Here is a 21,749-nt window from a genome sequence, read left to right as displayed (position 1 = left end):
TATATATATATATATATATATATATATATATATATATATATATATATATAATACCTCAATATAAAGTTACTGCACCAATAAGCAATAAGGCAGTCCACTTTTATGGCTCCCATGAACAATGTAACTTTGGTGGGGGGCAAAGAACTATACTTTCATCTTAGATTTTAGTGAAATTTCAGTTTTAAAAGTTTTAGGATCTCAAGGCCAGGTTATTTTCTGCCTCCTCATGAATGTTGCTTTCAGTTTGACTTGACTTATAAGCGAGTACAGATGGTAATAGCTACCTTATTGTGAATGTTGCTTTCAGTTTGACTTGACTTACAAGCGAGTACACATGGTAATAGCTACCTTATTGTCAGTATTTTTTGTGTGCTTATTACATTCATCGCTTCGTGGATAATTAATTGTTTTTAAAAAACGTATTGATGATAGTTTCAGCCAGCAGGTAAGTAGAAATATTTGCAGAATTCTGAATAGCCTAAAAATTGAATAAAGCTTTGACATGCTGCATCTTTAGGAAAGGACTTGGTCTGTAAAGTATATACCTGAAGCTGTGATCTGTATTTTTGTGCGAAAATTTCCTTTTGAAATTACTGTCAAATGAAAGAAGAAAGAGCTATTTGACAAAGGTACAGGTCTACAGTTGAAGATATATATTTTATTGATGTTTAAGTTTTATTCCTTGAAGATGCAGCATTACAGGGTTTTGTTTATTTATTAGGCTCTTCAGCTCTATCACTGAATGCTTGAGAACACTATGTGGCATTTAATTCAATCATCTGTTGGAGAATGAGTGATGTTAAGCATACAGACGTGCAGTGATGTTCACAAGTAAAATAAAATATAAGGATTTATGATAATTCTGAAGAAAAGATAAGATGGTCCCAAGAGAAATAATGAAAACATCTATTTTTTGTGGTAAAAATCACATCCTGTTGCTCCCATTAGTTTTTAGTTGTGATAAACTTGATAATTCATTAACTTGTCTTAAGGCCACCAATTTTGTGATTTTGTCATGAATTCAGGCAATTTCACCCAGGCTGCTCAATGTGTGACATCAGAGCTGTAAGCTGTGTCTGGCTAATACTTCAAGGCTTTGGTTGCAATGATTAAGTTTTGCCTTTTTTTTTTATTACTGACTGTGACTGTTGGGAATGTATGCATTCACCCTAATTTTTTCATTGCTGCTGTTAGATGCTGGGTCAGTGAACAGTTCATTTAAAGAGTTCAACATCATCGTTTCTGTCTACACTGTTATGGAACGCATTCACGCCTGATGCCCAACAATTATAGGCCATGCATCATGGCTTTGTAACATGTTCTGCTGAATATAGCACTGAATGATCAGCGTCTGCTTGTGCTTATGTGCATCACAGAACAAGACTGAAGTTGTGCATGTTTCCCAGTTGAAGGTCACTGTTTTTCATCAGTGTACACAGCATGCTTCTTGCTTACTAGTTCATCAACCAACACACTAACATGTGAGCAAAACATTTTGACCTTGCATCAGCCAATTCATGCAAAGTAGGATCAGTAAGCAGTTGAGTGATACAGTCAGCTGATTTGTAATGGCCACATACATACTTTTGGGGGCTCTTCAAAACTGTTGATGTGAGACAGTCCAGTTACCATTTTTGGGCAAACTCTGGGCAGATGGCTAAAATTACTGACAGACATTGGTAAGTTATTGATATATAACTATATATAACAGTCAGGGTAAACAGGTCTGTTAAAAAAATACAAAGCTGTCTGTACAAAATCATAAAGGACAGAAATAATTATGATTTTCTTGCAGAGATGGGGTATGAAAACCTTATAAATGCTAAACTAACTTCTACCATCTTCTGCTTCTTATAATCTAACTTACTTAAATATGGCACCACTTAAGTATTTTCAGACCCAATTCTGTTATTAAGTTATGCCTCTTTGGTTTAGAGGCTTCCATGTCCCTGTTACCAATTTATGTTACTACTGATGGTAACAAACGGTATGGTCATAATAAAATTACTAACAAAGTATAGATCAGCTAGCCAATTAGAACACTTTTATATCTCAAAGGAGACCTCATAGTAGGGATCTCCCTTGGACAGTGTTCCACTGAAGGTAAAACTTGACACAACAATAAAAACAGTAAAAACTATTTGTACAAAGATTTCACCACAATAATTCATCAAATAATGTTTCAAATGGTTATATAAATTATCCTGTGACACATAAAGAAAAGACAATTTAAAATAATTCTGTAAAGATTGTTTAGAACAATCCTGTTTCTAGTAGTAAAAGGACCACTAGTAGCATTATTTCTTGAGTTAAAGTCTTTTATCAGATCTGATATAAATTAGGATCAATTCAGCCTGACAACCCATCCATGCTTTGAATTCCTGGAGCAGCATGTTGATTTAATCAAGGTCTTATTCTTTTGTCTTGATACAATGTGATGAAATGTTATGTAGCTTCAATACAAAAAATTGGTAAGCTCAAAGTTCTAACAGATTTTTGTTTTAGTTCATATAAAAATTGAGGCATGTTATTGCTATATAAAGTATACAGATAGATTGCTGTGCATCTAAATGAAGTTTGGGAGAAAATAAAACTTCCCAGCACTACCTGCACAAAGATCCATGTCAGTCTGATTGATTTCCCAGTTTCATTAGAAATACATAGAACTTGTGATGTTGGCATATGTTAAAAGTACATATTGTCAGCAACCATTTAGTGCAGATGTGATTATATTTGCTTTTTTCTAGCAAGCAGCACTTGATGGAATGTAACCATAGATGCAAAGATTTGTTTATCGTGTGGACTTTGCCATGAAATGCTTTTCACTCTGATGGGAAGGGCAAGCAGTATTGAGATTAGATCTGAGATATGGTCTCGAACTATGGGAATTCTCTTTTGAATAACAAGTAGAAAAATCTGAAGGGTGAGACAATAATGGTTTTATTTTGAGATTAATTATTGATGCTGTATTGTATGTACATGTATTAGAGTTCAGTGACTCCTCAGAAAAAATAATGACTGTATGGTGATAATTAAAAGTTAAGTTTTAAAAAAAATGTATCAGTAGTGTATCTAATTCATTTTTTGGGGACACATTTAACACACAAGCGATTGTTATAGGCTGTCTGTGTTGAATAAAGTAGAGGCATGTAAAACAGACCCTAGAGATTTGGTAGTGTAGATTGGTTCATTATATACCTGTTTACAAACTTTTGAAATGTGACTTTTCTGTCTTTGCAGAGTTCTGTTTTGACACTGCACATACTATCAGTTGAACTAATTTGGCAGAGAATTTGTTGGCTAAGGAACATGTCTGGAAATCAGAATATGTGCATTGTTTGCTGTTTTCTTAAATGCAGAGTACATTCAGAAAGGTTATCTTGTTTGCAAATTGCACCTTATGGAAGTAGAATTTCATGAAAGATGTTGTTGTATGAGGTTTGGATAGAGAAGTGGCAGTACAGTTGCTTTACACTGTTAAAGACCTAGTCTTTTGATCCCAGTTTCCAGCATGTGCAGTGGTAAGTGGTAGCCATCCAAAGTTGGTGGCTTCCTTTATCTCATAGACCATTTAACTCTGAAATCTGAGACAATGAAATCATTGCGAATACAGTTCTATTTTCATTGATTTTCTTAGTTTATCTGTTTATACTTTAATATTTCAGCACTAAATTATTCTTTTTATTTTCAGCCCTCATAATTTAATGTGGAAGGCCAGAAGTTGTTCTTGCTGGAAGGTTCTTATTACACGTAGTCTATATATATCTTTGAATTTTACTTAAATGTTTCAGAGTCAAAGAGGGTATTCACCAAGAACCCCAAGGAATTGAAAGGAGAGTTGTTGAGTACATCTCTTCTCAAAGGTCCACGGGGGCTCGGCTTTACAATAATTGGTGGTGACCACATTGACGAGGAATTCCTACAGATAAAGAATGTGGTGCCCAATGGTCCTGCCTTTTTGGATGGAAAGTTGAAAACAGGTAAAAGTCTTTGAACTGGTTTTTTGGATGCATCCACACAAGTTTGTGGGAACCAAGGGTTGTTTTTTGTCTTGGAACCTGATTTTTAGCTCACCAGGCTGTAAGGGCAAGTGAGTTTATGATGTGGCGCTGTCTCTGTCATGGTTTGTCTTTTGGGTGTGATTCAGTGTTTTCTTTTTTTAAACTTCTCAGATGACTCAAAAGCAATTTCAACCAGACAGACATACAGCATCCAGGCATTCATGCATTTTTAGCAGATACAAATGATACAGACAAATATGGCTGCTGTTACGAAAAATAGAAAAGCCTTGAAAAGACGTGCTGTCAGAAACAACTCCATATAATTTAAATAAATTTGACAAAATACATTTCTGGCATAGAGCATTTTCAAGTTACAACTTCACAAAAACCACTTGCACTTAATTTTAAAGGGAGCATTCAGACATCAAGTCCTTTCAGATTTCAAACTATGCTAATTTGTCATTCAGTATATTTGCATATTGAATGTATAAAGATCTTGAAACAGCTTTTCAAATTTTGCTCAACAGATATTGACCAGATTTTTCATGGCTTGATGGTCTTTCAGATTGTTGAAAATCATGGCCATTATTTCTAAAAACTTTAAAATATTATTGGAGTATCTGGGCCTAAACACTTTTGAGTTTTGTGTAAATGATGTCCATTTTCCCTCAAATATGACCACGATTACCCAAGATAAAAAAACCTTTATATAGCCTCTTCTCAAAGACTGTTGGCAGAAAATGACTTAATTTAACAGCATGCTGGTTTGAAGGGCTTTAAGTTGTGTTATTTCTGCCATCAAATCAGGCTACCATAACAGAAAAACCCAGAAACAATTTAAGCAGCAGCTTCTTAAACCTGCTCAACAGATATTATCAGAATTTAAAAGAAATTGAATGAATTATCATGATTCACTATAAAATATGCCATTACTAAAATTTGTTAACAACTTTGTCACCAAAAGCAGAATTTGACTAACTTTGACAAGATCCTGACAAGAAAAGCTTTCAGATTTATATAGATGATGCTAATCTGCCATCCAATATGGCTGTCATCACTAAGACAAAAACCTTTAAGCTTTTTAAGGCAGGGCATATTATGTTATGATCTTTTCTAGTGGTCATCTGTTACTAATTTTTGTTTTCAAACAATTACCTCAGCATCCACCATCTTAAGTTACTAAACTTTGTAAATGTCTTGCACTTGTGGGTGGGGGTTTAAGGAAAAATAAATTTATGTTGGGGTCAAAAGGTCACAGGTCACTTTGAAAGATCAAGATTACTGTGATTGAAAGTGTGTGTGTATGATTTGGATTTTTAACCCTTTACCTCACAGAGGGTATGGGTTTTTAGTTACCTTTGATACACATGTAGCAAAATTACCCAGTGCAGTGCACTATAAATAGAACATATGTTACCTATTCAACTCCATACACATAGGCCTGCCTGTTAACTGTTAAGCAGTACAGTGTATGTTAATGTTTAACAGCAATTTTAACCATTTTACATTTTTGATACACATCTATTATGTATGGAAATATCTAAGAGACAAGTCCAATCATTATAGCTGTGTAATTATTTTTCTTGGAAGAATTTTTTATTTGCTTTAAAAACTCAATTGACCTTCAAGTCAGTGAAGCTGTGTGACCAACCGTAGCTGTCATTTCTCATACTTGAAGTTTACAAGTTCTTTGTCTGCATCTACATCACTAAGTCATCTGAATTTGATAATTTATAAAAACTAAATGCTGCTTTGATCAATATCAGAGCCTTTACTTTATAAGTTTTTGAAGCTTTCATAGGTGTGATTCTAATTGTGAAAACTCAGTAAGTACTGAACGAAATCTGCGACCTCTATTTTGGAGAGTGGAGAATACGACCCAGTTACTTTAAATAGCAGATTTCGGCCAGGGCATAAACAGCAACCATGTGATCTGATGTAATGGTCAATCACAGCAATGAATGTAGTATCTAACAGAGGGTTTTCCCCGAAGGTGGCGCTACAAAAACCTGCTCAAAATGGCTGATGTTTACAGCAGGCATCAAAAGATGCTTCCATGAGAATGTTGTTGGAGGCATCAAAAACTGCTTATATGCAAAAGGAATAGAGGTGTCCAAAATGCGCTTGCATGAGGTTAAGGGTTAACATACCTTTAAAATATTTTCGGTCATATCGCTACAATATCTGCAGTGTGACAGTTTATATTGATGTCTAACTCTGGGGCATAATGCTGCAGACATGTGGCATGATATCCTACCCAGTGACATTATCCTGATACCAGGCCGACCAGTCACAACACTTACCTCTTAATGCTGATTGTACCATTTTTGGTCTTTGGTATGATTTGGCCAGGAAATAGACCGGTGATCTCCCGCATCCAATGGGGATGCTCTAACCACTTAGGCCACCAGAATGGTTGCACTGTGATTGAAAGAAGAAAATGATATTGGCATAAAATATTCTGTTCTTGATCATGTACCATTGCCAAACTTATGTGGATGACTTGCATGTTGGGTAAAAATGAAGCTCGTTGATTTTGGTATCAGAAGATGAAAAGTCAAGGTCACAGTGGCTGAATGAGTAAGAATTGTTGTGGGTTTTTTTTTGTTTTTGTTTTGTTTTTTTAAGCTCTACTCTTCATACCTTGTTCACAAGGAAAAAGGCCTGCTGATAATATCAGTGATCAATGTCAGTGTTGCTCAGAGTAAAACGAATTTTAAAGAATAGCTTTGTTTTATAGCATTTCTTGAGCAAACTTTGTAGATGGTTTGCATTGAAGGTAATATAAAAATTATAATATAAACATTCTGGGGTTTAACTCTTTACCTTCTGCAAGTACTTACTGCTCTGCCTACTAAGCCTGATAAGCAGCCTGCCTTCTAGCAACTGTTTGTAGGCTGAACCCTAGAGCGTCATAATGGCTGCTTGAGTAAGAGCTTCTTGAGTTAGTGCACATGCTGTCTACATTTTCTATATCAATCTTGTCCCATGCAAACTATGTAATTTAATAAAAACTAATATTCTAAACACTTACTAATGTTTCGTGCCACTCATTCTACTAAGTACATATAATCCACAGGAATCAATGTTTATATTCACATATTCATAATAATAAAAATATACATCAAGATATCTGTTTGTGTTTATAATGTATATTAGATTACTTTTCTCACCACTATTTTTCACAATAATGTGTCCGCTGTTTGACTGTAGATTTGGTAATTTTCTGTGATACTGCCTGAAGCAGTCTCTGTCTACACATAAATTAACTTTGCATATTTCACATCCAATAAAGACTTCTTTCCATGAAATGCCTTCATTTCTGCAACCGAAGTCAGTGATCACTTGGGATCAGCCATCTCGCCAAGTTGTTTTCCGGCATATCTGTTTGTTTCATTTACCAGTAACTGGAATATTTCTTTGGGGAAAAAATGTAAAAAGAAATCTATCTCCCTTGCATTTTCTTCTAAAATAATTGTTGGCCCTGAAACTGCTGTAAAGTCGTCCACGTTTACCAGCCTCGCATGTTCTGACCAGATTTGATCATCGCATGTTTCATCCTCAGATTCAGACAAATCTGAAATGTCAGGTGTTAAAACAGGACTTATGCGATCTTTCATCTTGAATCTGATTAAAATCTGTCATTTGCAATGTCATCAGTTGAAAAAAATCTTCAAAACTTTATTCAGAATAGTCGCCTGAACACATGAATGTTGCCATTTTGATTTACTTTCACAATTGACCTTGTTTTCAATAGAATTTCCTGCTTTATGCTGTAAAACTACTAATAGAATACTTTCATCATTTTATGTAAGGACTATTTTCATTGGCTAAATGTTTTAAAAATGAACGGATGTTTGTAATTTCATCTAATGCAAAGATTTAATATGAAATGTGTATATGCGTCTCTGGGGTTTCCCAACCCTTGGCCAGAAATGCATGTATGTACCGGGGGCCCCGAGTGGCCGAGTGGTCTAAAGCGCTCTTCGTTACGGATCACTGCCATCTCACCTCTGTCTGCGGCGGTTCGAGTCTAAGATTCAGCCAATGTGGGTATGTGAGAAAGCTTGCCAGTAGCTTCTCGAGGGTCGGTGGTTCTTTCCGGGGGTTTTCCCGGGTTCTTCCTCCACCATTAATACTGGCCGCCATGTATAGCCTATCCTGTGCTGAAAAATGGCGTTAAACCCAACAACAACAACAACAACAGCATGTATGTACCAGCTGGGACAGAGTATTATTAGCAGCTTGTGCCAGTAGCTTCTTGTGGGTTGGTGGTTCTTTGGGGTTTTCCCGGGTTCTTCCTCCACCATTAATACTGGCCGCCATGTATATCCTATTGTGTGCTGAAAAATGACGTTAAACACTACAACAACAACAACAACAACAACAATTAGTAGCTTGTTTATGTGATTCTGTGGTACAAGGCTATTTTTAGGGTCACATATATGCGTCTACAGAAGGTAAAGAGTTTTAAAGATCAAATGTCATAGTCATGGTAAATCTGATAAGAAAATGATGGTTTCTACACAGCAAGTTTAGTTCAAGACTACATACCATGACATTAGCAAGTTTTAATTGATTTTTATCAAACCTAATTTGTGGATTTATCTGAAGAATAGATTGAATAATGCCAGTTCAGTAGCATGGGAATTCATGGCATGGGAATTTTTTGTTTAAAAAATATTATTTGCAGATTAAACCAAAATTAACAAGTGGGTATATCTTGACAGTACTGGAGACCAGTTCAGTGATCACCTGTCAAAGATATATTAAGTTTAAGGTTAAGATGAAAATTTTAGTATATTACATAACTTGGTAACTCTCTCTGTCTCTCTCTCTCACGCGCACCCCCCACTCCCACCCCCACCCCCATCCCCACACAGAGTTTAAGTATTCAGAAGTTAAAAAGAATACAGGAGGGAATACACAGACTTCCCTTTCATTCCAGTAAATTCATGATATTTAGTTGAACATTGGTCCCAGCTTGGGACTTGTGTTATGATGCTTCTTGTTTGAATATGCCTCATTGTAAAGAGGCCTGCTTATTAAATTCTTGAAGAATAAGACATTTTCTTGTATAAAAAGTCCATGCAAAAAATTACTGCAGTGCTGAGTGTTTACTGAAAATTGCCCATAAATTTGGCAAAGAATAGCACAACGAATTTGTACATGATGTACATGAATAAATGTCAAAAGATCAGTCTAGTTAGCAAGTACTCTAACAAACAAGCAGTAGAGAGGTAATTGCATAATGACTGTGCGATGGATTGAAGATAGCACTGTCTTCTTATCAGCATGCCTTTTCTGTAAAATTCAAAATCTCTATTACGGCAAAAACTTTCATTGAAAGTACAAATAATTTTTATTATTGCATGCTAGGCCCTGAATAATACATGCCAACCATTATGCTTTTGGCATAATCATTACACTGTTTTTCACTAAGTTAGACCTTATGCTTGACTGTATATGGATTATGCTTTTTCAGTATATCCCTCTCCAAAAAAATGAATAAGTTGTTTTCTCATTTTTATTAACATCCCATATTCTAGAAAAGGTGGCTTCTATGTAACTACAACTGTAAGAGTATGCAGCAGCAGATCTTGATCAAACCTGTCGTTATTTGGGTCAAAGATACATGTGAGCAAAAGCCATTTTTACTCACTTATATGACAAATCCAACTGCAAACTGTTTAGATCTAGTTCTGCTGTCATACAGTACACCAGCACATCTGGATCTGTGCATTTTGTTATTATGTTCTATTTATAGCAGCTATTCTATTTCCAAGAAACATGCTGGTTTCTGCTTTTAAATTTTTGACCTCAGATTCATTGTTATGATTCCTGTTTGTTAGTGAACCAGTCTATAGTATGCTATTGGTCTTTCTTTTGGTTTTTGTTTACAAGTACAATAGACCTGCATTTACTTTCCTCACGCTATCATTATACTCTTTTTATATCAGCCATTAAGCTTAGTTTTTAGAAAACAGACTGATTTTCTAATTTTTAATCTTTGCTTTCAGATTCTTTGGTTTAATTCAAATTTTGTACAGAAGCAGCCTCTAGATATTTAGCGCTGAAAGTCTAGTTGATGCATGTGTTAGAGCAAAAATATTTTTCCAAATAATTTCATATATATGGATTAGAAAAAGACAACAACAAAATAACAACAGAATCCTCCAAAAATGAATATTTGAAAGACATAATACAGCATTGCTTTCTAGGGCAGCTTCATGCCCATTGCAGGCTTTGTGGAAAGAATTTTAATATTCGGCACTTAAAGTAGTCAAATGGATTCTAGTTGGTGTGCGTTAGATCAAAAATGTTTTTCAAATAATTTCACAGATAGATCAGAAAAAGAAAAAAATTATGAATCTTCCAAAGATTCAAAGATGAATAAGTGAATGACATAATACATCGTTCCATTTTAGGGCAGCATCATGCCCATTGCAGGCTGTCTGGAAGGGATTTTAATATTGGTCATGGCGGTAAATTTGATGTGGAAAGCATCATGCCCATTGCAGGCTCTGTGGAAGGGATTTTAATATTGGTCATCTTGGTAAATTTGACATAGAAAACACTTGAAAACAAAGAAACACATCAAATTAGTTCATCTTACTTACACCAATACTAAGGTAACTTCTTTTTTTTTTTTGTAACAGCAGAACTCGAGTGTGGACACGAATGTTATAAATGCAGAGGTGTTATTTACTGAGTTCTTAATAGAACACTGACTAACCCTAGCGAGTAGCAGACCACATTGGTCTTTATTCAGGTGGTTGTTTCCTGATTCCAAAATTGCAGAAAAATATGCATGTGTGCAAGAGCCAAATCATCTAACACAGAAAGAAGAACCATGCATTTATACCGTATTTACCATATATGTTGGGACACTGTATTTATTGGGACACCATAAAAGTATTTTAAAAGTAATTTTTTTGTGCACAGTATGTTCCATGACACAACATTTTTTCGAGTCGTAAGTTGTGGGACACCTTGTAAATCATTAGAAAATTACATGTCGGAAAGTGCACTCTAACGTAAATTTTATTAAAGAAAACTTTAAAAAAGAAAATGCTGTGAGTGTTTTTTGTTTACACTGTTTTTTCCAAGATGCAAATTTGCTAAGAACAAGAGCTCAGGTAAGATGAATCGTTTGTGTACATGAGAACGAATTCAACTTTTTCTGTTCTGATTTATGCTTCAACAAAGTTTTAAAAAAATTAAATATCAATGTTTATTTGCCGTTCATGCTCGTTACACGACTTATTTGGTCAAAATAACGATTAATGAGCATAGTATAAACTAATCACTGTAATTGTGTAAAAATATATTCAGAGAGAAAGAGAGAAAGAAAGAAATAGATACCGGTAGATAGTGACGGTACAGAGTGATTGATAAACATACTAATTCCGAAACTGAACATCTTTTATTTACACAGCAGTGATATCTGACATAATCCCAGTACTGCTGAACAAACTTGAATGCTGCTAATATATTTAATTTAAATCCTTCAATCTGTCCACATTCTTACATAACACTCATCTAGCCTACAATAACAGTGAAATGCAGGTTCTTGCTGGTGCAGTCTGTAAACAGTTGTCAGATGGGTGTGTGGATCCACATGGATCACTGATAAGAAGTAACTGATTGACACTTTTCAACATGTCAGTTTATTGCAGACTTCTGAAATTCCATGGATGACATGACCAACAAGTTCTACTACAATATTTTGTTGCTCTGATAGCAATCTCAGATTTGTGTAACAAATCTGCTAATTTTGAACATTGGGCTTAAGATTTCTTTTATCTGTTTTCAGGGGATGTACTTGTCTATGTTAATGACCATTGTGTTCTTGGATACACTCATCAGGATGTGGTTAGTTTATTTCAAATCATTCCAATTGGAGATACTGTGTCTCTACAGATATGTCGAGGATACCCTTTACCCTTTGACCCTGATGACCCCAATACGGAAATTATTACAACTGTAGCTGTTAGCTTGCCAAACGACACACGTAGTTCGAACTCTCCAGCATCATACTCATCAAGAGAAAATCCTAATATGGATCGACATAATACCTCAACAAAAAGTATTAAATCCCTCCCAGATCTTGCAAAATCAGCAAATGTGAATCAGGATTCATTTTTCAGTCAGCAGTCAGGGCAGGGTAATTTTAGTAATAGTGATACTCCAGATGTCGTACAGAGTAAACCAGAATTTTTCTCGATAAAGATTGTTCGAGGAGAAAATGGATTTGGGTTCACAATAGCTCATAGTGCTCATGGTCAGAGAGTGAAACAGATTCTAGATAAACCGCGGTGTAAGGATTTGCAAGAAGGGGATGTATTAATTGAGATAAATAATATACCGGTTCACAACATGTCACATTCAGAGATTGTATCTGTCCTTAAGGATTGTCCAGTACAAGAGGAGACAACCATTATTGTACAAAGGGGAGGTAAGTCTTCAGCCTTCTATTTTACATAATAGATTTGTACATGCTGCAGCAGTCATCACATGAAGAAATCATATATTTATTTTGTAGACGATTTTTGTCTTATGACTCCATTTTCATAATCACTGCTCAAATAAACTGTTGGACACTTGGATCATTTTGACCAAAGCTGTATCAGCATTTACTGCCAGTAGCTTCTTTTAAACACAATTTAAAGCAGCAAGATGTACATATGCATGTCAGCACAATAATGACTATAAGATGCTAATTACAAGAAAGGGTCCAACAGTTTAACAGTGAAGTTTTGCACACACACAATGGTAAAAGGTATATATGCAAACATTTTGTAAAATGCATTTAAAATATGAAAAAATGAAGGTAAGATATTTTTTTAAAAAATCCTTAAAATGTCATATCTTTCTTTAGACTGCAAAAATTGAGCAGTCTCAGTATCTTGTTTTCAGCTTACTGGGATCTAGACTAATCACTAGGTGGTTCTTAGTAGTGTAGACTTGGAACTGCTTATCTAACTTGCTATTTATTGTAATCCATGATATTGGCTCTTATTGAAAGTTACTGGGTTTAGAATGTGTTGTATATCACACATACCATATATGTTCATTTATAAGTGGAGTCCAACTGAAAAACAGCACAGACTCAGGTTGGCCATCACATAATATGCTAGCAGTGTAGAGAAACTGCTTGCACATTATGTGAATGTAGATTAAGGTCTGTGTTGTTTGAACTTGATTTATATGTGAATATATATGGTAGTTTAAATAATAGATTGAAATGATTAGGGACATTTGACATGAGTTAGTGCAGTTTGTGGTGGACAAGAGACTTAAATAATCCAATGTTAATTTTTAAGATATTTTATCAAGGTTACCATGTATACTTGCTTATAAAGTTGAATCAGATTGCAAACAACAAAGATCCTGATCTGCCATATCATAATGCGCCTGCAGATTATGGCCTATGCTGCTTGTTACTCTTAACCAAATGCAGAGAACCAGATTTGCTGGTGCATTATGCAATAGCAGATCTGGATCTGTGCAGTTTTCTGTTGGACTCCTAAGCATGTAAAAACATTACCTTTGTGGTAGCTACAAGTTTTAGTTACCTTATCTGCTTACATAAAACATACACCATGATGGGAACAACAATGATCCAGATCTACTGTAGCTTAATGCAGAGATGAATTGTTTTTTATTAATTATTGCAACTTCTTTAGTGACAATCTATATTCTGGATTATGTTTAAAGAAATTCAAAATACCGAACATTTGATGGGATAGCATGTAGAAGAAGACGCGAGTAAACAGAACAGTCTATTTAGCACCAATTTCTCAATGTAAAAAATAAGTGATAACAGGAAACCAGTTAATTTGACCACGTTTAGGTGAAAAATAGTAGCAGACAGGCATAGGAAAGAAAGATGCAGATACTTGGTGGGGGGGGGGGGAATTAAACATAATTGTTGTTTTGAGCAAAAATTTTGAAGGAATTCAATATCCTGAAATTGGTTGCACCGTTTATTCTCATTGGACCTTAGTTGCTGCTTTTTGTGTACAAGTATATATAATCTGTGAGGAACGTTTAGTATGTTTATGTAGAAGTTTGTGAGTTTTAAGAAACATATTATGTATTATGCATTTGGGACAAGCTGTTTAGTTCTGAAAAGCTGACAGTTGGATTCCTCATAACTTGCTGATGGGTTAGCATAGCTGATAATGCACTGTAAGGTCAAAGTCTATAATTTTCAGTTAAAATTGAAAGTAGAACTAACAAAGTAGACACTTGTCTTAAGTACATTACACAGCAGCAGAGCTTGGTCAAACCTGTCAGTATTTGGATCATTGATACATATAAGCAAAAGCCATCATTACTCACTTATAAGTTGGATCCATCTTCAAAACTGCATAAACAGTTTAGATCCTGATCTGACAGCACATTATATAATGTCAGATCTGGATCTATGTTGCTTGCAGCTGACTTGTAAGCAAATATAGAAGGTACATATTCTAAGATATTTATGGTGATTTCTCAAGAATTTTCACACAGGATAATTTCTACTCTGCCATTTTTGTAAAGTGTAGTTTTTCAATTGGGGTGGGGGTACAGTTTATATGAGAACAAGAATTATGAATACATCCTTAATGTGTGTTACAGCAGGTATGTGTCTGTTAAATAACTTTCACTGTATCAAGATAAAAGCTCAAAGTTGTTTTTCTTCATTATTAACAGCAACATTGATCATGTGTTATGACAAGGATTCTGTTCTGTAATAGAAAAAACATTACCACTGAATAATGAAACAAGCTACATGACTACCATTACACAGCTTTGCCAAAGTCATTGAATAAAACAGTTTTATAAAAAAAAATAAAGAAAGCATCTCATTTTCGTAAAATAACTTAGTAAATGCTTGATCTTTAGTGGTTGATCAAGAAATCAAACACTTACATGACCGTATGTAATATTAATGAAGGTTTCAAGTTTGTTAGGCTGACACTGATTTCTCCTTCAGATACATTCCCCGATTACATTAGAGATATAAGACTGCTACCTGCTGAATCCAACCCTACTAACAAGACCAAAATTTGTCTTTTCTGTCTTAGTGAGATAAAGGGCAATAAATCTTGCCCATTACTGCCCCTTTCCACATCCAATTGTTGCTAGTTTTTAAGCTTAGCTTCTATACAACAACATAACATGAGAAACCTCCTCTGAATCAAAAGCCAAATTGTGTTAATTCGAACCATTCATACAGGATTTTGGATTTATTTGGATTAGTATTCATGTGATTTATTAATATGCTGAATTATACATTTGTACATTTTTGTTACGTTTTGTTTTATATTGGCATTTCCCTGAAACCCGTTGATGAAGTGTAATAAATGCAAAAAGTTCAAGGCTTTAAAAGACACACAAAAGTCATGCCTTGCATATACAAAATGTACTTTGCCAGTATGGTTAGAGACTGTATGGACTATGGTTATGCAAAAGTCGATTCTGACAAAGAAAGAGGGAGACGACAATGCAAAATTTAAAATTCCTACAAGTCATTATGATACACTGGGGGATTGTACCCCCATTTTTAGGCAACCAAGGCATGCCTAAGGAAAGCCTTCTGGCCTATAAGTCTGTGCGCAATTTTTTTCCCTCTTCATTTGATGCAGCAGATCTATCCTTTACTACCATATAGCTCTCCAAAGCCATTCCAGCCATCTCAATCAGGGGATCTTTCTGAAAGATCCGTCCATGTTGCCAGGCCTAGGGCTTATTCTTTGGACAACTAAAGAGATCTTAATGATAGATTTTCTGTTCTGACATGCTGACAGCTGCATACAATTACAAGAATCTTAATTGGAGTTCTCCTTGTCTCGCCAAGTATATGGCTTCATCTGTCGTCAGTTGCAGAGATCTTAATGATAGATTTGCCCATCCTAACATGCCTATGGCAACAGTTACAATTATGGGGATAGATCTGTCCTTCTCACCAGGTCTGTGGCTTCATAGCATTACAGTTATGGAGATCTTAATGATAGATTTGCCCTCCTAACATGTCTACATACAATTACAATTACAATTAGGAAGATCTTTGTCATAGATCCATCTGTCTCACCAGGTTTATGGCTTCAGATCTGTACAATCTATAGAGATCTTAATGATGGATTTGTCTATCCTAACTTGCCTACAGTGCTAAAAAAATGTGATAGCCTGATGCCCAGGGCCCCTCTAATTTCAGATCGGGCCTGTCCTGTATTCGAATAGAGGTGCGCGTTGGGCTTGTCCCCCACAAAATATCAAATATGTCAGAGAAGACTTTGATTGAGCTAATAAAATGCAGAAATGTCTTTTCAAGATGTTGAGATACCTGCTGTAACACAGCACAGTCTGGTTAAAATCAGATCGCTGTTGTTCAGCATGAAAAAGAGATCTGATTTTGATGAAATTGTGACACAGCATGCCATGCTAAAAACACGATATTCACAGACCCCCTTCAAGAAATCAATTTTCAATAATGACATAGTGTTTCCGTTTACCCTCATTTGTGCTTCAGAGACCCCCAGATTTTTTATTTAACCCCCAGTTTTGATACCAAAGTTTGTTTTTTACTCAGTCTGACCCCCAGTTTTGACACCAAGGAGATTTTTTACTCTCATTCTTGCTCCCCTAGGGGAAACACTGTTAAATAATCTTTGGGAAAAGAAAAAAAAGAAGCACCCACCACTTTCAGTATAGGCTTGTTTCATGTAGCATATATAAACAGTAAACAGTCTTGGTTGGAGCTGATATAAAACTATCCTTTGGGCAGTTTGAACAGCAGTAATTAGAAGACAAAGAGTTCAGGTATACATTACCATTTCACATATTGCTTAATTGGCTGAAAATAAGCTTGTGAGATGTGTTTGAAGATGGTAGTTGGCAAGCCCGTGGTGTTAATTTGCATAGGTAAATGCAGGACATGGAAGAGCCCAATAGGTAAATCAAAGATGTACTAGATGCGTGTAGGAGAACAAAAGGTATTATGTATCATTGCTTTTATTGAAAATGTTTAAGCTGAATTTATTATAGGTTTCTGACAAGTTTGTGAACAACAGCAACTTTTTTTAAAGTCAGATTTTACTTCATTTATAAAATGCAAAGCATGATAATTTCACTTGCAAGAATATTGTTCAAGTGTGATTAATTTTTGAAGCAGATTCAGGATACAATTAGCTATCAGCAAAGCCCAACAAAAATAAATTTCAGAACTGGTCGATGAAGTTTTACTTTGTGAAACATGCCAACAAAAGATTAAAAAAGGGTGGCAATGAATTCTTTGCTTATACTGCAAACAATATAATGACATAAGTCAATTAAGTTCTGACCGTGATTGACTCGGAGAATCCAGCAGAGAAGTCTGAACACCAGGAGAATCCAATATCTAGTGTACACTTACAACACCAGCATTACCTTCAAACCCTCTATTAAATTTATGTTGTCAATTGTGTGTGCCTCAATCCCTCATCTAGACAACTTTTTTTCTCTGGTTCTATGAAGAGATAATTTGTTCATTAGCTACCATCAAAGGCTACTGCTCTGTTATATCAGATGCATTCATGCATCATGGTAGAGATATCGGTAATGATAAAGACCTATCAGACCTACAAATTTTTATTTGAATAGGTCAAACTACCTCACCCTCTTTTTAAAACTGGTATCTGTCCTGTCAGAGAGTCGTTATATGCTCCCTGTCATCTGTAGGTAAGTCAAGAGCTGTGGCCATGCAAGATCCTATATATGCCCTCAAGTACTACTTGAAGCACACAGAGACAATTTGTGGCATGCATAAAGGACTTTCTGCCTGCGATGGTGAGAAAGCATGTCATCACATCCCAAACCAGATCTTCATGGCTTGAGTGAGTTATATGCTTGGTGGACTCTGATCTCTCAAAAGATCAGTCGCGTCATGAGAATTTCAGCTTGTGAAATAAGAGCAATATCTGTGAGTCTGGCGTTTAAATGCATTGTTTTGATTTGAGACATCAAAGAAGCTGTTTGCAGGAATGCAGTGTCTACCCTCTCAAGTTTTTATCTCAGTGATATAGCTTCACTAAGACAAAACCTGAATCTGGTGGGTCCCATGGCTGTGGCCAAGATGACCACCAGACCCAATTAAGACAACACAGCCCTTAATCTTCACTGGATTCGCCAGTAAATTTTGGCAGTAAGTTTTCAGTATGCATCTTCTTAGCATGATAGAACAGTCACAGTTCATGTAACCATACGCTGTGTTGCTTTAAGCAGGAGAGCAGGTTATCATGCACAGACAGACTACAATCTTTTTCCCTTGAAGGATACCTGAGGTATAGGCAGGATGCCCATCATTTGATCCTCCTAATACCTCTCCTTCTGATATAATGTGATCAGGGAACGTATTTGAAGGGGAAAGCAAATTTATAAGTAAATTATGGTTGTCCAAGAATATTATCTGATCACATTACTTAAAAACCCTCCCATCCACCATGATGTGTGAGCATCTTCATTGGTATATCATGCAGTTTAAAAGTTAAATATACCTAGTGTTAGCAATAGGCGTAATGGGCAAGAGTTATTTCCCTTTGTTTTTGTGAAATAGACACAGAAGACAACTTTCATCTTTTTAGTAGGTTTCAACTTATATCCCAAACATTAATGTGATTGACTTAGTATTCTCAGAGAAACATAACTTACTTAAAAATGTGCTGTTTGTGTATTTGGCTTTTATAATGAAGGTAGGTTTAAAATTTAACAAGGAATCAGGTCAGTCACACATTCAAAAGAAAACACTGCATTTTCCAAACTTATCAGTGTAGTGGCTTACAGCTACCAATGATTACCTTGTTTACACAGTTCATCATTAAAGCTTGACAAAGTTACATTTTTGGTTGCTGTGTAAAATAGTACAGAAGAATGTTTATCTTAAAATGTCAAATACATCAGCAGCGTTAGATTGATGATGATACGATTTATATAAGTAGGCTTTTTGTTATGGTTGAAATAATACACCATTGTAGTATTTTGATATGATTCACAGTACACAGCCTATATTATGATGCACATTTCAACTTGAAGCTCATTTCATCTTTCAAAGTCCTGTTGGTGGTAAGCTTGTGCCATTTTATACATGTTGGCATCTTGGTTGTGTTTCCAAAATGTAGATTACAAACAGGCATAGATTTATCATATATTTATATGCCATTCTCATCCACATCCTTGACAAGATAAATTTTTTTAAAAATACTTCAAAACTGACTACCTGTTAGTTGTCAGTGTCTTTAATTCACCCTTTTAGGCCATTTCAGGTTGCACCATTTGATCAGATGTAGGACTCGTCTTGATCAGCATGCTTTTATTTTGTGGTGCATGAATGTTTCTTCTTTTTGTAAGGTTTATTGTTTATTTTGCCTATTACTTGAATTATCCATCTTGATATATATATACAGCAGGATTTTATAAGATACATTGATTATTTTGTCTATTAGTAAATTTATCCATTATGATTCTTAAATTGTATTATTTCTTAACAGGTATCCCACCAAAAGGGAAAAGGCCAGTTAGAAATGTAAGTAAGCCATACATTGTTAAATGAATTTCAAAAAGGATCAATCACTGATAGATTTAGTGTAAAGGTATTAACTGAGTTAGATGATCTATTTATTACATTCAGCTATTTGCAGAGAGAAAACCCTTGAAGGTGTCTGTGATATTTTTTTTCTCACCTTTTTCGGAGAGCGAGATCTAGTCATGCTGATGACAGTTGCATCTGTCAGTACCTCAACACAGTGGTTTTTGTAAGCCCATAACTCACTTCGTAGTGGTCAACAGAAAAGTCGTTGACTGAAACAGAAATCATGAATACAGAAAATCTGTTTAAAAAAGCAAAAAACACCTGATATCCTTTACAGCAAAAGATGATTATGGAGTGATGAAAATGTTGTAATGAATAATTTCTCATGTAATTGACAAAAAGGCTGCAGTGATTACCAGAATTTTCTTAAAATATATAATAATCGTAAGGATGTTGTTGATTCTGATTTATGCATTCAGCTGACAGTTATTTATTTGCAAGACGTTGGCAATATGCATGCCACACCTTCCTCAACTTGCAATTCCTTCATTTACTCTATGTATCTTTTCCTCTTATTATGACAGGATTTAGTTTGTAATCCATGTTTTCTTGCATATATATGACAGATTAGCGAAAACATATTTGGGATCATTGTCATTATATTTCATACTGTGACTTGATGAAAAATGTTTAATGCGACTATTGATACTGTCTGGGTATGTGTGTGGGATGATTTTGTAGGAGCTATAATGATTAAGAAACTTGGCAGTAGAGTACATACTTGCAACAAAATTTGTTTAAAATACAGTTTTAGTCTTTAAAGTTCTGCTAGCGAATATGTTTTCAAACATAAATAGTGTCAGTTATCAGCAAATCAACCTAATGGGTAATGTACACTACAATAGTGTCAGTTATCAGCAAATCAACCTAATGGGTAATGTACACTACAATAGTGTCAGTTATCAGCAAATCAACCTAATGGGTAATGTACACTACAATTGTGTCAGTTATCAGCAAATCAACCTAATGGGTAATGTACACTACAGTAGTGTCAGTTATCAGCAAATTAACATAATGTACACTACAACAGATTCAGATCAATTTAGACTTTTTGCTAGGAATGTGACATTCTGTTTGGCATCATTCATGTTTTAAAAATAAGAATTAATAGGAAAATCCATCTTAAAAGTCCTTTAAAGCAAAGACGTGGAAATATATAAATTAATTTAAATGGGTTGTGAACAGCCACATGCATGTTCATTTACGTGGTAACCTATTTTGCAGATGTTTACAGCATGGCCTGTGGTGGTCCAAGGTCCAGGACTGATGTTTTGGATCTGTCGTATGTTAGCAGTACTAGCCTGTTGGACTCTTAATATTCCTTACTTGTTCTATAAATTGAAGAAAAGGCGATTTTTTTTTAAGATCCCTAAATCATCCAAAAAGAGTCATAAGAGTGAAATGATGCAGTTGCAAGTTGATTGGTAGTGAGAGACTGGTTTTATAAAATGTTAGAGGAAATTGGCAAATTTAGCATGCAACACCCTGATCACCAGTCTGTGCTTGATCTTCACCAGTTAATTTTTTTTATGTTCCCAACCATGTCTTAGCTAGCTATCAATAGTATCAGCTTACAGTATGGATTACTATGAGTTTGTTTTAATATAAATTTTCCAGACGGGGGTGGGGTGTTTTGGGGAAAGAATCAACCACAGGGAAAAAGTCTGCTACAAGACATGTAGCACCGCAGGACCTTGTACATTCAAAGTCCGAGAAGGACACAAGCTGTGATGACAAATAAATGTATTTAGACTATTCAGGATCACTGGAAAAAGACTTTGCCATGATGGGTTGAGTTTGATGAAAAGATGTAGCTGTTTTTTTTCAGAAAGTGTGGCATACCCAATAATTAAAGTGCCTTTTTCAAAGGCATGTCTGATTTTAAAGCTGACCCACTGATAGCAAATAAAACAAGCAAAGAGCATATTACTTGCACAAGAAAGGTTATTCACTTTATTGCTAAAGTGGACTGTCAATGTGGACATGTATGCACATTTGCTCAAATTAAATGTTAATTATTATTATGTACTTTAATACTAATATAGTTGTGTCAGAGCATTTGGAGTTCTGATTGTTGAATGATCTGCACATTAAATGGTGTCAAAAAGTCCCAGATGAACATTATTGATTGATGT

The 21,749-nt window shown here is 35.2% G+C and overlaps 1 protein-coding gene across 1 annotated transcript in view; it reads left to right on the top strand.

The window, feature by feature from the left end:
• LOC149799650 (membrane-associated guanylate kinase, WW and PDZ domain-containing protein 1-like) overlaps positions 1-21,749 on the top strand; it is a 209,479-nt gene that overhangs the window by 146,817 nt on the left and 40,913 nt on the right. The window contains exons 11-13 of the mRNA XM_089958995.1: positions 3,792-3,980; positions 11,818-12,459; positions 19,514-19,548. Of these exons, the coding sequence (XP_089815121.1) occupies positions 3,792-3,980; positions 11,818-12,459; positions 19,514-19,548 (866 nt within the window). The remainder of the gene's footprint in view (positions 1-3,791; positions 3,981-11,817; positions 12,460-19,513; positions 19,549-21,749) is intronic.

This window comes from Sinohyriopsis cumingii, chromosome 5 (genome assembly GCF_028554795.1).
Source record: "Sinohyriopsis cumingii isolate HCF-2022 chromosome 5, ASM2855479v2, whole genome shotgun sequence".
NCBI lineage: Eukaryota > Metazoa > Mollusca > Bivalvia > Unionida > Unionidae > Sinohyriopsis > Sinohyriopsis cumingii.
The sequence above is the reverse complement of the archived record's forward strand: the minus strand, read 5'-3'. Positions and strand labels throughout refer to the sequence as shown.